At 38.5% G+C, this 15627-nt stretch overlaps 1 protein-coding gene across 1 annotated transcript in view; it reads left to right on the top strand.

The window, feature by feature from the left end:
* Positions 1-15627, top strand: part of PRMT3 (protein arginine methyltransferase 3) — a gene marked incomplete at its 5' end in the record, with an annotated part of 104290 nt that overhangs the window by 65086 nt on the left and 23577 nt on the right. Inside the window, one exon of the mRNA XM_084632288.1 lies at positions 3897-3983. Coding sequence (XP_084488414.1) covers positions 3897-3983 — 87 coding nt within the window. The remainder of the gene's footprint in view (positions 1-3896; positions 3984-15627) is intronic.

Raw genomic sequence — 15627 nt, 5'->3', positions numbered from 1 at the left:
CAACTGCACTTGTTCAGTTGCCTGGAGACTGATTCTGCTGCAGTGCCTGATTCCCGACAGTGTGATTTGCCCAGTATCGCACAGGAACTCGTGCCAGACTCAGGGATAGAATCCAATTCTCCATGATAGCACTGAACTGCCTTAAGCATTAGACCCTCCTTTCTCTACCTGCCTTAATTCTGGCATTTCCTAACTTTAGAGTTCTTGTTTTTTGCAACCTAACATTCTTATATGTCAAGGTTCCTCCCCCACTCTGAACTCTAGGGTACAGATGTGGGGACCTGCATGAAAAACTCCTAAGCTTATCTTTACCAGCTTAGGTCAAAACTTCCCCAAGGTACAAAATATTCCACCCGTTGTCCTTGGACTGGCCGCTACCACCACCAAACTAATACTGGTTACTGGGGAAGAGCTGTTTGGATGCGTCTTTCCCCCCAAAATACTTCCCAAAACCTTGCACCCCACTTCCTGGACAAGGTTTGGTAAAAAGCCTCACCAATTTGCCTAGGTGACTACAGACCCAGACCCTTGGATCTTAAGAACAATGAACAATCCTCCCAACACTTGCACCCCCCCTTTCCTGGGAAATGTTGGATAAAAAGCCTCACCAATTTGCATAGGTGACCACAGACCCAAACCCTTGGATCTGAGAACAATGAAAAAGCATTCAGTTTCTTACAAGAAGACTTTTAATAAAAATAGAAGTAAATAGAAATAAAGAAATCCCCCCCTGTAAAATCAGGATGGTAGATATCTTTCAGGGTAATTAGATTCAAAACATAGAGAACCCCTCTAGGCAAAACCTTAAGTTACAAAAAAGATACACAGACAGAAATAGTTATTCTATTCAGCACAATTCTTTTCTCAGCCATTTAAAGAAATCATAATCTAATACATACCTAGCTAGATTACTTACTAAAAGTTCTAAGACTCCATTCCTGGTCTATCCCCGGCAGAAACCAGCATATAGACAGACGGAGACCCTTTGTTTCTCTCCCTCCTCCCAGCTTTTGAAAGTATCTTGTCTCCTCATTGGTCATTTTGGTCAGGTGGCAGCGAGGTTACCTTTAGCTTCTTAACCCTTTACAGGTGAGAGGAGCTTTCCCCTGGCCAGGAGGGATTTCAAAGGGGTTTACCCTTCCCTTTATATTTATGACACCTGGAGACTGGTTCTGCTGTAGTGCCTGATTCCTGACAGTGTGATTTGCCCAGTATCGCACAGGAACTCGTGCCAGACTCAGGGATAGAATCCAATTCTCCATGATAGCACTGAACTGCCTTAAGCATTAGACCCTCCTTTCTCTACCTGCCTTAATTCTGGCATTTCCTAACTTTAGAGTTCTTGTTTTTTGCAACCTAACGTTCTTATAATGTAGTATTTTTTTTTATGTAGTTTCTTAACCTCTTATAACTACGTCCTGTAGAACCATTCTGACACCCACATGGGTCATTAGCAAGGTTAGGATCTTTAGATCTGCAACATGGGTCATCTGATACTTGGGCTAATGGAACAGCGGGTAACAATAGAAGGCTGTTCTCTTTTCTGAACCTGCCATAAAAGGGGGATTGAGACACGTTTTGCCAGTGAGTTTCACAGTTATTTGTTAGACAGTAGAGGAATATTGAGGCTTGAGGAATATTGGGTTCAATTTTAGATTTTCTAGGAGAGTGTTCTCTAGTGGTTTTAGACCTGCTCTTGTCCTTCTTCCTGTTCCTGCCCTTCTTCTTACTGTTCTCAGACCTTCTCTGATCTTGCTTATGTCTCCCCAATTCCTGTTCCTATCCTCACCCATCTGCGCTCCAGTGTGGTTGTTTGCTCCTTCTCCTCCTCTTCTTCCCACCACCAGCTGCGGGGGCGGAGGGGGAAGGGGCATTGATAGCACAGGTGAGGCTATCACTTCACTCTCCGTTCTTGTGCTTGGCACCACCCCACAGCTGAGGAGCTGTGTCAGAAAGGCCAGCTTTGCCCCTGCAACCTAAGGTGGAGCTTGCTCTGTGAGGATGGTGCAGTTTGGTCAGTGCTAGGAATCTGTGGGAATACATCATGCTCAATGCAGACAGAATCTTTGGAGAATTTAGCTGCTGAGCTCCAGCAAGTCTCTGTGAGATTTATTCCAAGGCTTATAATTTTGGCATATTTGGGTGAATTTTTACATGGTTAACAAAAGGCATATCCTTGATACAAAGGCCACCCCCTACCAAATTTCGTGCTCCAAAGGATGGTGGTGCTGGTGCTTTTTATTGAAACCACTGAACCAATGTTTAACATGGACAAATCAGACTTAAGCAGACACCTGTTATGGAAAATTTCAGCCTGAGCAGTCTTTTAGGCTAAGTCATAACTGAAAACAGGGTCTTTTAATAGGTAGTGTCTTAACTGAAGGTGTTGCTCCTTACTCTACCTATAATATAGCACTAACGCTATTTCTGTCATATGACTAAACACACTAGTCTTAAAGTTAAATATGTATTTATTCTATCAAATAGTGCAGTAAGCTCTTTTTAATATATACCTTTAGGGACAATCATTGTCTGAGCTGTATAAGAAGGCCAAGGTATCTGTTCATAAAATAGGCCTGTCATCATACAATTCCAATATAATGCTTACACTCTTTTACAGTTTAAATTTATTCTTTTTACATATTTTTTAGTAACAATAATATCTTTCAAATAAATCCATAAATCTTGAGCTCTTTTGTTGCTTGTGCAATGAACACTAAGAAGTAGTAAAATTAATGAGGGAAGCAAGAATGACATTACAGGTAAACAATTTTAATCAGTAACTGTTCCACATAATAAATGGATTTAAAATATCTAGGAAATTATAAAAATGTTCCTATTCATCATAAGATTATTAAAGGAAAAAGTTTAGTACACTTTCCTCACATTAGCTGTTTCATTAATTTTGAGTATTGCCTATTAGAATTGTGCTCAGAAAAATATTCTGTAAAGGGCGTACAGCATCGAGAAATGTTTGAGTATTACCCTGATGTTCAGCTAAACTGTGGAAGAGTATAGGCATTAGAAGTGTACTCTTTTTAAACTCAGTAAAATGTTCAGTTATCCTTCATTCTTAGCTAAAATGTGCTGGCCATGCTGCACAGATTTTGAATTTGCTGTAAGTAAGCAAAACAAAAGAATTCGTACAGTACAAAAATGTGCAGTGTGAGGTATTTTCTGAGCTATGACAAGATTGAATATGTAATGAGGCTCTGTTGATAATGGTACTGAGTTTTCTTACTAGTTTCAAATTTTTAACCCACAGTATGCATACAGCATAACAGGTAGCTACAACGCAGGTTCCCCAATTGGCCTTGTCAGTATTCCTCAACTGTAACATGGAGGACTGTCTTTTCAAGGTTTGGAGAGTAGAAGTCTCCGTGGTTAACCATTCTTTTCTGCTGAACCTGCCAACGTTGGTGCCAGTTAATATTAATAAGCTCTTTGAGATATGGGCAAATGTCCATGGGAAGCTAGACTGAAACCAACAACTCATTCAGCTTAAGCTACTGTTGGCCAAGACATCCAAATGGGTATAGTCTACGTCTCTACCAGCCTTAACAAGACTTCAACCAATGGTGAAAGGCTCCATATCACAACTTCTATTTAGTGTCTTTCTTTATGTTAAGTTTAAATGTTTGGGAATGATGGTTATAGACAGATATTTGTGGGTTGCACAAATATTGCTTAATTATATTATAAAACAGTTCTAGGTTTTTTAGAAAATTCCAATATGTAGCATTGTTTACTCTCTCCCACTGAGGAGTTGAATCAGTAGTGTACTATGAGTTGTCTTTTTTTTTTTTTTTTAAGGGAGGGTGTAGTAAGTTCATCTGAGTTGTATATTTAATTCTGATTAAACTGTTTATTGTCAAATTTGTTTCCCTTTTTGATAGTGTATAGACTGTCTCACAACATCCATTCCAGATCTGGAGTTTTTATCAGATTTCACTTTAATTATTACTGAAAACACTGTGTGTACGGTAAGGCAACTTATTCTTTCTAACATTGTCCTTGATTGGCAGGCCAGTGCATTCATTAAAGTGCTGATAATAAATGAATGTAACTATTGCCATTAACAGTTCATCTGTGCATTTACAGAGGTGTGAAACTGGTCCTTTAAATAGATTAATGCATTTTTTAGCTGTTACTATTTGGGTATCCATTATTAGTGGAGTCTGAAAGGACTGCCAAGATTCCATACATACGGTTTTCACAAGATGGTGCGTGAGAGGGAGGTACAGTGTTGGCTTTTTCACTGAAAGTTTTGTTACTTTTCACCTACATTGCACCTGTTTTGTCTGCATTTAGCTTTAAACAATTGCTGATTGCACTCAGGCACTGGAGTAGCTAGAGAATATAATGCTGTAAAATATCAAACCTTTTCTAAACTCCTATGTCTGTACATAGCTGTTTGTACTACTTTTGTGTATCATCCCGAGTCATGAGATATACCTAATTAATTTATTGTGCATCTTAAGAGGCACCTTACAAGGCTGTAGAAAACATGTACATGTAATCAGACAATTTAATATATACACTCCATGTGCAGAATTAAGGTTGTTAAAATTGAATTTCCTATCTCTTGGGGCTTATCACATCAACCTTAATGTTTTCTTATAGTTATTTAATCATTTGTTATGGCACCATTAGTGAGGGCCATTGCTCTTGTGCTGGGTGCTTTCAGTAGAAATATTTCTGTGGGCTTGTGTTCACAGCAAGTTAAGTGAGCTGCAAGCCAACATGTGAATCTACAACACACTTTCTTGCCATTCATTAACTTGCCATGTGGACCCGCTATGGCGCACTAACAGTTCCGTAATTGCCGTAGTGTGCCGTACTGTTGGAAGGGTGTACATCAAAGCATGCTATGGAACTTCTACCCTGCCATAGCAGGGTCCACATGACGAGTTAGTTCACGGCAAGCTAATGAGCTGTAGATTCACATACTGGCTTGCTGCACACTAAACTTGCTGTGTAGACAAGCCCTTTTTAAAGTACAGAAGTACTTTAAATGTTCAGAAGTACAATGCAAAACTATAGATCAAATATACAGGCATAGCCATCTGTCACAGGCACTGTGCACGTAAGTGGAATTATTTTTAATGCCTGATTTCTTATTTAAATGTGTATTTCAAATGCAGCCTTGCAAAATTATCATGAAAAGATTTAAGTTCAAGCGCAAAATCTACCAGACCAGCTATTACCATGATGGAGACAATAGTGGCTTAGGGGGAAAATCTAGTGAAATTTTACTTAAAATTACCCTGGGAAAGCAGGTGCACACAATTTTGTAAAGTTTCCTTAATATGTAACTGCTTGTTAAATGTATACCATAAAAATAAGTAGGAAAGTGTGAATTGCTTTAGTGATGTTACATTTTGAATTTCCTGTCTTCTGTGTACCTGATTTCTCAATTAAAATAGCATTTTTATGCATTTTTTCCAATTAATGTGTATTAGAACAAAAGGGTGAACTTTATTAATAGGCTGTTGTAATAGGTGCTGAAGGCACAGTCCTGGAGCGTGCTGTGCATCTTAAACTCAAATTGATTTTGGTGGGAGTTGTAGATGCCTGCTATCTTGCAGCAAGTGCTCAGTATGTCACAGAATTTAGGACAGAAAGAGACAAACCGAATGTGTAAACAGTAATGTGAAAGGACAGCAGCCTAGTGTACGTGTTAAATTCTATTGCTGCAAGAAAATGATGTGCATTTCTTCTGACATAAGCAGTCACAGATTGGGCAAAAGGATATGTATAGCCATATAATAAATATAGAATTCAAAAACTCACATTAATGTAATGTTAAAATCGAGAAATTAGCTACACAAGTCAGGAAATCTTAAAATCTAACCACTTCCTAGCACTCTGCGTGTACCTCCCAATAATACTATTGGCCGTGTGTGTCAAGAGGAGTAAAAATATGCATTGTTGGGTGTTTCTCCATGTTTAGTAAATTGAAATGTTGTGATTAACATTGTGCTCTTGTTTATTGAATGTGTGTCAAGCAAAGTGAAATGTGCAAATTCTAAGTGCAATTCTGTTATATGCATAAACATTTCATAATAAAATGTTAAATATTGCCTAATTAAAAACTTGAAAACATTTTATTTTTTAATTGTGACAAAATGATTTCTTGACCTTGTAACCAAATAAAAATGCTGGTGTAGGATGAGACTGATTTTTTTGCTCTTCTTTGAATAATTATGATCAGTTAGAGAACCCCACGTGGTCTTTGTCGTCCTGTATTGTTTGATAGAGCAAAAAAGGATATTGGTTAAAATATTACTTTCCTCTAATACTGGACCTTTACAAAATCTTCTTCTATTGTTGTGCAACTCTTTTAAGGTAATGTAGGTTAGGTGTTGATTTAAGTTTTGAAGCTTTGTGAGCTCTTGTGGTTTGTTTCTGGAATTTTCTGATTAACACAGGTCTTAAAAAACCAAGTAGAAATCTCTCAAGTATTTTGCACTTAATCATGTCGGATTATTGACATTTTATGAGTGGAATTTCCACTCCTTTTATGATGGAGTGTGGAGGTTTAGTTAGAGGCTGACAGTCCATCTGTCACATCAGGCTGCCTAACCTTGCAGTAAATGAACAATAAAAGTCCATATTTGTATTGAGAATTTTTGAGGTACAGTTCTGTGCTTTGAAAACAGCATTACAAGACTTTCCTTGAAAGCATCAGCTTCTGTGTTTTTAATATGCTATTTTATATTTTACACTATAGGAAGAAAATCTAAAAGCTTTTTATGTATCTGACAAAAGTTCTGATAAAAGAAAATGATGTACGTACCTGCTCTGACTTTCGTGTTCTTTAACATAAAAATGACACTGTACTTTGTTGTATGCAGTGTTGTTGTAACTGTCAGTCTGAGGATATCAGAGAAACAAGGTGGGTGGGGTAATAACTTTTATTGGATCAACTTCTGTTGGTGAGAGAGACAAGCTTTTGAGCTTACACAGAACTCTTCTTCAGGTCTGGGAAATTGACTAGCTAAATACTAGGTGGAAGAGATTGTTTAGCATAAGTAGATGACACATATTTCAAAGGGCCATGCAAGACGAGGTGGCCTGTTAATAGGCCTCCAGTCACAGCGAGGAAAGGAGAGGACGGGGGAGTAGTTGTGGGTCGAGTGTTAATGGGTTATAGATTGTTGTAATAAGCCATAAATCCAGTGGCTCTGTTCAGTCCATGCTTTTTAGTGTCTGGCAAAGTTGTGGCTGTGACATGGTACAGTCTAGACTAGTGAGTAGCTGTGCCCTCTATCCTGGGGTGCCCTTTCCACTGTTCTGCTGCTGTAGCTGCCCGTCAGGACTGCTCACAAACAGCCTATGGCATGTAAGGACTAGTCTACGCTGGCAATGCTAAAGTGCTGCCACAGCAAAGCTTTCATGTGCCTTGTGCGGTTACAGTGCAGCTCTGGGGGAGAGCTCGCCCAGCGCTCTGAAAAAACGACCTCCACGAAGGGCTTAGCTACCAGTGCTGGTGCGCTGTCTACCCTGGCGCTTTACAGCACTGAAACTTGCTGCGCTCAGGGGGGTGTTTTTTCACGCCCCTGCGTGAGAAAGTTGTGGTGCTATAAATTGCCACTGTAGACAAGCCCTAAGTTACTCCCAGCTATGTCCGGGTGCACTTGTAGCCTGCCAGTCACGCCTAAGCACTCTCTAGCCTGAATTACATTGCAGGGTGACCCCAAAACACTCCCAGTCCCAGATTTTCCCCCAGGAATGTATGTTTTGTACTGCCTAGCCCAGGGGTCGGCAACCTTTCAGAAGTGGTGTGCGGAGTCTTCATTTATTCACTCTAATTTAAGGTTTCGCATGCCAGTAATACATTTTAACGTTTTTAGAAGGTCTCTTTCTATAAGTCTATAATATATAACTAAACTATTGTGGTATGTAAAGTAAATAAGGTTTTTAAAATATTTAAGAAGCTTCATTTAAAATTAAATTAAAATGCAGAGCCCCCCTGACCGGTGGCCAGGACCCGGGCAGTGTGAGTGCCGCTGAAAATCAGCTCACGTGCCACCTTTGGCACATGTACCATAGGTTGCCTACCCCTGGCCTAGGCCTTTCTTAGATAATACAAGCATATATAAAGTCCATCGTTTTTATTAATAGCAATAATATGCACAAATCTTACCTCAAGTGGAGTTTCCCAAACGTTTCTATTCAAAGACACTGGTTTAGATAAACTTGTTTTATTGTTAAAATCTCTTTGCAGTTAATTAAAGTGAATACAAGTAATGCTGAATAAAAGGCAGAAATGGTTACAAGACAGATAAAGATAAAAAGCCACTGGTGCCTAACTTAACTTGAGTTTAACATGTTTTGTTAAGTTTTTCTCACCACATGCTCTCAAGACTTTTACTGGCCAAACTCCTTAGGCTAGGACTACTCCTTCTGTGTAATGGCTGCTTCCTTTATTCCTTCTGGTTCAGTGAATTGATGGACAGAGAGAGAGAAGGGGGTGGGGGTCCATTGGGGTGTCTGCCGCTTCTTTATATAGTTCTGTCTTCCGTTTGAGAACCATTTCCAGCTGGGAGCATAGCACCAGGCAGACTTTTCTTCCTGCCATTCAATAGCCACTTAGCAGGTAATGGCCCATTGACCTTGTTTACACCTGGCTTGAGGAACTGGTTTGGCCACTCCCCAGACTTCGAACATGTTTTAGTAACATCATACAATGGAATCTTATAACTTTACATACAATGTTGCTGCACATATTTTACCAGGACAGTAATGACCAGCAAATTGAGTTCTCAAATGATCCCCTCAAAAGGCATACTTTTTACAAAGACTATTACAATAGCTCATTTTTTTGAAAGTGTTCTGCAGGTTTCCTTTGAGGATGTGGACTGATAGCTCAGATACAGAGAGATCACTTTGTGATGAGGTGGTATTTGTCTTTTTTCATTTTCCTGTGTGTGTTCATTCACGAGCATAGTGATTGTCTGGTTTCACTCGCATAGCTGCTATTGGGGCACTTGTACCTCACTCTGTGCGCTACCACATGCTGATATAGGCATGTGTTGGACCCATGCATCTTGAAAAGTGTGTTGGGGGGTGTTGATCATAATAGCGGTGGAGATATCTGCTGATTTTGCATCTGTTGTCCTGGTAGGCTTCTGTGCTACTTTGAGGTACTGTATCCTAGTCTGTTAGGAGCTTGCTGCTGATCTTGGAGAGATTAGGGCATAGTTTGGAGTCCAGAAGAGGTGGTTCAGGAAAGATTTCTTTCAGAATGGGGTCCCCATCGCATATGGATTGTAGGTGTTGGATACCCTACATTGGTTCAAGTGTTCAGTGTTAGGTGACAACTAGGAGTGCAGTTGGAGGGGGTTTTATTTCTGTAGTGAAGCAGGTTCTCTCTGGCTATTTTGGTGGTCCATTCCGTAATTTATTTATTAAATAAATATGATAAATTCATGCTGAATCCTCTATCAAAAACTTGGCATCAAAGGCTGAGTTTCTATATAAAGAGAATTGCGGGTGGTGTGGGGGGGGGTCTAACTTTTGAGATCAGGCTTTATCGATGTAGCACAGTAGGTCAGGCTCAGTAACTTAGGAGACTATATCATTTTCAAGAGACATGGGGCAGGTCTACACTAGAAATTTACATTGGTGCAGCTGCACGCTGTAGCACGTCTGGTGAAGATGCTCTAAGGTGACGGGAGAGAGCTCTCCCATTGGCTTAACTCGATCTCCATGAAAGGCTGTAGCTATATTGACAGGAGAAGCTCTCCCACCAACATAGTGCTGTCTACACTGGCGCTTAGGTCAGTATCGCTGCATCACTCGGGAGCGGATTATTCACACCCCTGAGTGACGTAGTTATACCAAAGTTATTTTGAAGTGTAGACCAAGAATTTAAGATCCAGTCTCTTTGAATTAGGCATATTTGAAATTTTTTCCCAGGCTGACCTTAAATAATCAGTTTAATTTATTGACTACAGTTAGTCCCTCTGTTTTAATAAATCATTTAGTTATAAATGGGAAACATTGTTTTAAGAGAAGTTTATCTATCCCAAACATTTAAGGTTGTTTTGTTTAATAAAAATACATTTTATATGCTGAAATTTTATAATTAAATTCCAGTTACCATTCTATTGCAGCTTGACACAAATCATGAGCAAAAAGTTAATTATCTAGTAAATATATCAATGTATCATTCACCATTCACTAACATACTAAAAATGTACAGTTTATAAGAATCTGAAAATATTAAGCTATATAGTTGCTTAAATAAATACCTGTCCTCCTAGGTAGCAAAAAATGTACCAACTGTAGTGTAAAGGCTCTATTTAGTTGTAAATCAACATATTTTAGTGATATATCAGCCAATGAGAATGTGCCTTTCATTAGAAAATAACTGAAATACAAATGGAGAAGTTGATTAAAATTGATTTAAATCACAGCTTTCCACTTAGTGATTTTAAATCGGTCCACGTTGCCTTTAGTTGACTGGTATGTCAATCGAAATATAATCAGTCTTGCACTTCATCCACTGCAAGTGTTACTGAAATCTGATTTGAGGTGTATTCTAGAGGATTGATCCATCCTTCCTTCTAGAAGTTACTATTTTACTCCACAGTCCCTTGCTTCCAGAAGCCCAAGAGCCCAGGCACTTCATTAATTTCTGTCAGCAAAACTGGCACACCAGTGTTTATTTTATGAGTACCTTATAAAAGCAACTAAATGCAGTACACGTGGATGTTTTTTGCATTAAGTGTAATGGAGCTGACTGGGCCATGAGAGAAACACTGAAGTTGAGCAATGGGGACAGTGAGCTGTGGAGGCAAAACTGAAATAGATGTCAGAAAAGTAACCCATTATTAAATGCAACATTGCTGAAACTGATTAACTTCATTTATTTGGGGGCTGGGGTAGAAGATTTCAGTAACACTAACTTTTTTTTATTTCCGCCTTATACTTTTAATAAGATATTTCAGATAGTTAAGTAATGCAGATTAATGGAGAGACTTAGGGAATGTATCAACTACAATTAAACACCTGTGTTAGCTGACTTGGGCTCCTGGGACTCAAGCCGCAGAGCTATAAAACTGCAGTCTTGATGTTGAGGCTTGAGCTGGGATTTGGGGATCCTCCCCCACTAAAGCTTAGGGTTAGTAGAACTCAAGATAGGAGATCCTAGGTTTGTTAACCTAGGGCTTGAGCGTCTACACTCATTTATAACCACAGATTAGGAATTGTTGAACCCAGGTTCCCAACCTGGGGCTGCAGCATCAACACTGAGTTATGCAGGTACGAGTCCAACCACCCATATCCCAGACTTTCTAGCGTCCTCCCCAAATGTAGCTGCTTTAGCTTTTTGTTCGTGGTGTGGTGTAGGAAAACTTGACTGTCCAGGGGACAAAGAAAGTCAGCCCACGGGATTGTGGAATACTTTTGATAGACTCCCAGAGCATGGGTTCAGTGGGGCTGCATCTACACTGCAAAGCAATATGGCTTGAACGCTAGGTTCCAACTTGACTCAGGCTTGGACCGTCCATCCCCATAGGGTCCTGGGACTCTCGGTCTGAGCCTTGGGTTAGCACAATTTACGTGGAGATGGAAGCGAAGGTAAGTTTTGAGCTTGAGTTTGATCTCTGGGTTTACAATGCAGTGTAGACATACCCTTAATGTCACCCTGTTTAATGTGCAGTGTTTATGGATCAGCTACTACTCCAACTGATCCTGTGAATTTTTTTATCCTATAATATCCACGAAAAAGAACTGATTTTTTTTGTTTCTTTAAATAGTCATGTTTCTTAATATTATTCTTCAATTGTTCAAACAATTAAACACATTTTTGCAGAGTTTTTGGGAAGCGTTTTTCATTTGACTTGGGAAATATGTGAAGGTTAAGTCAAATTAAATGTTTAAAATTGACCATAAACTTATTATTTAATATTTGATGTATCTGGATCTTCATCTTCAAAGCTCTTCGAAAGCATACATTTTCAAGCCTCTACTCTGGCAAAGTTTTCTCTTTCCATTGTTTTCTCTTCATTTCTTCCAATTAAATCTCTTAGAGGATTAAGCTTTTGCTTTCTTGGCATCACCTTGATTTTTAAATTCTGCTCTCAAACCCTCTGAAAATTCTCTGAGAGCGCAAAACAGTCTCAAGCTGATCATAATGAATCAGTTCTAAATGCTTTTGGTGCAGATTAACCTAATTTCAACCTCACAAAATTAATCTGCTTAAAAAAACCCCTAATTATCTTAAAAAGCACCTTTCCTGTTAGAGAACTAAGTTTGTCCTTGCAGATGTTAATGAGACATTTGGCTGAAATCAGTCAATAGATTCTGTTAGGAAAATATGCCGTCAATTGAATTTGAAAGTTCAGTGTTTGCTATTAATTTTATGCGAGTTTTGAGATTAAAATATAATGGTTTATTACCCTCAGATCAATTGATTAACTTTCTCTTTTGTTTGAATGCTTCCCCCATGATCCTGTCAAGGTTGTTTGGTTCTTTCCTTGCTGAATGGTAATGTCCCATGGGAGGAAAATGGCAGTGTCTGTTCATTACTCCCAGGAGAAGTTGTCAAAGAGCAGGTTATGCATTTTTATTGAAAGGGGATGGACAACGGTAAAATGAATAGGAGGACATTATTGATATACTAAAATCTCAGTGATTTAAAATACAAATTCAGTTAATTTTGATTAAAGTAATTTTAATCAAAGGATAGTTGTATTTATAAAAAAATTAGAATTTTGAGCAATGTCAGTTTCTGCACTTAAGAACTCATTTGCCAGTTACAATAAGAGGTATTTGAATACATACGTGTTAATTTGAACCATAATCATATTATTGAATATCTTCAGACTCAGGTTGGAAACCCAAGCCTTCCTTAGTGTGTATCAACGTCAAACACATTCTAGAATCCACTTTTTATTTTAAATTCAGTAATTTATGCATTGCTATAGCATACTATTAAAAATGACTTATCTTCATAATCAGTTTGTGCCAAGAAGACTATACAATAGGGCATCTCAAGATCTGTATTCTTTTTTACAGAAATAGTTTTTAAAATATCTGTTGTATTTCTGAGATATGTAGTAACTTTCTGTGCTGCATGGATTACAAGCATTCCATCTCCATGCTTGGATAAACTCCATCAAAAGCACATTATCCTCCTACTTCTGTGGCCAGCTGCCTAATTGTATCTGCTATAGCCACACGCTGTTGGAACGTGATACCAGTGATGAGCAAAAATGATAAATTACTCCCTGCAGGTGATAGTGATGATGATAATTTTTAATTTCCTTGTTCCTTAAGTGAATTGGTAAGGTTGTCTTTACCACTTCTCATGGGGTCTCAAGCAGTCTTATTTGTGTAGATCAGATGAGATTCTGTATATTTGCAAGGCAATTTTCTTTACAGAAAGACTTGCTATAATATATTTGAATCAAAATCCAATTGTTTTCATTTCAGCTCACTAATCATAAAATAAGACTAAGTGTAAATGTAAGAACTATTCATTGGATATTTAATTGCTGCAACATAAGCCATGTGTTAGCTTTTTTTGTATCTTAATATTTGTGGTGACTTTACATGCATTATTTGAGTGAAAATTACCTACTTGTCCCTATGGCAATTCATTAAAATATCTGTAGTTTGTGACAAATATTTGTTCTTGTAATTTGTGCTGGAAGGGTACAGATTATGATTTCTTTCTGAAGCTGTATTTGCAGTCTCCAAATTGAGCAGTGTTTAGGATGCTAATACCTGTTTTTATAAATATAGGTTATTTACACATTTAGTGTAATTTAGAGTTTAAGCAAACTATCCTGGCTATGTTATGTTGCAGTGACCATATTTTGTTTATAGATTAAAGATCACATTTGCTGTTTGAGGAGGTTTCACTTTTACTTTCCTGTAGCTGATTGAAATGATGCTGACCGCTGTGAAATGCTGTTTTGCCAGTCAGTTATGAATAGTACTTTGCTTCTTAATTAACCTGGCTGCTTTAGCTTTGAGATGTCTTTAATCTTTTTCTTAGCATTTTTTTGTCCTGACAAGATATTTTTGGCAAACAAGAAGCAGAATAATTTTGCTGCTGCGTTTCCTAACATACAGAACCCTTTCAAAGCTCATGGCAGGCTACAGCTTCAGTTATTTATTACCAGTCTAGAAGGCATTGTTTTCAGTTTCCTAGTGCGTATTGTTCAGAGACTAATACTTGAATGCCTCTTCCAGAGAAATGCTAAAGTTCATGGTGATTAGTCCTCAAGGGAACTATAGATGGGCTGTCAAAGGTGAAGTAACAAGGTAGTAAAATTGCAACAGAAGAAATTAGCTAGAAATATTTGACAAAAGAGTGGAGGACTGTTACTGTTTGATTACCTCAGCTTTTTCCCAACCTTGTTAGATAACGTTCACACGTTTATAGCTAGTCTCTGAACTGTTTTAAAAACTAAGAGCTAGAAAATGAACAGTAAAAGTGATTTGGGAATTACTATTTTTATCTTCTTTGGCACAAATTCTGCTTCTGCTCCCCTGGCAGCAGCTCTGTTGAAGACTGACCCTGTGGCAACCTGAATGGGGTGACTGAGTATGAGTGGGAAGGACAGTCAGAGGATCTGCTGCTCCTCCAATGTCCAGCAGTTGCTGTTTTAGTTACTGGGCTGAGCCTCTGAAGTAGCTCTACCGGCTTGCCAAGATGTGTCCATCACACTTGTCCTTTCTGCCCATCTGTGCAATGCTCAGCTACTTCATGCTTGGCATTGAGCAGAGAATTAGGGCATTAGTAGTTTTCATGTAAAATCTGCTTAGTGACAAGTGTGCACCCTATCCTCCAGCACTAAAGACTCAACATGAAATCAGAAACTTTTATTTCTGTCATCCAGGTAGCTTTCCATCAAAGTCAGTGGGAACTGCACACAACCTGGCCCTCTGTCAGAAAAATGGAGCGGGTGTGACTTGGAAATAGACTGTAAGCAGATAGTTGAATTAGAAAGTGCCAATTTTACATGGTCCAATCTCCTGTATGTAACTGCACTTTATGGATACAAATACTGCAGATGAGAATCCTAACCTACATCTCTAATTCCTCTTGTTTTTTTTCAGATATCTGGTATATAATGTTAAATAACATTGCTGCCATCTGATGAAGTGAGCTGTAGCTCACGAAAGCTTATGCTCTAATAAATTGGTTAGTCTCTAAGGTGCCACAAGTACTCCTTTTCTTATTGCTGCCATGGTTACAGAATCTGTCAACTCCTACTAGTGGCTGATAACCTCTAGATGAAAATTATATGCATAAAATTAGGACAATGTTGGTTTTCTTCCTGTAGCTGTTTTGGGGCCAACGCCCAATTCTGATTTGGTGATTTCATCCAACATACATTCTTTGACCTGCTAATAAGATGGGGAAAGGTTTTGGGAAACTTGGATAATTACACTGATTTATTTGTGACTGTAGTTCTCAATAGAACACAACAGGCCTTCAGTATTTATGTAACAGCACAGAAAGTTGTATATTTCAAGGGAGAGAGGTCTTTTTCAAAATCTCAACCTTACCTGCTAGCTGTTAAAAAGCTGTAAGTGGGGAAACCTGAGGAAAACATGTGGACACGCACTTTATTTTTTTTTTAAGTTCTTAGAAATATATTG

Source organism: Lepidochelys olivacea (assembly GCF_965140295.1).
Source record: "Lepidochelys olivacea isolate rLepOli2 genome assembly, chromosome: 6".
Taxonomy (NCBI): domain Eukaryota; kingdom Metazoa; phylum Chordata; order Testudines; family Cheloniidae; genus Lepidochelys; species Lepidochelys olivacea.
The sequence above is the reverse complement of the archived record's forward strand: the minus strand, read 5'-3'. Positions and strand labels throughout refer to the sequence as shown.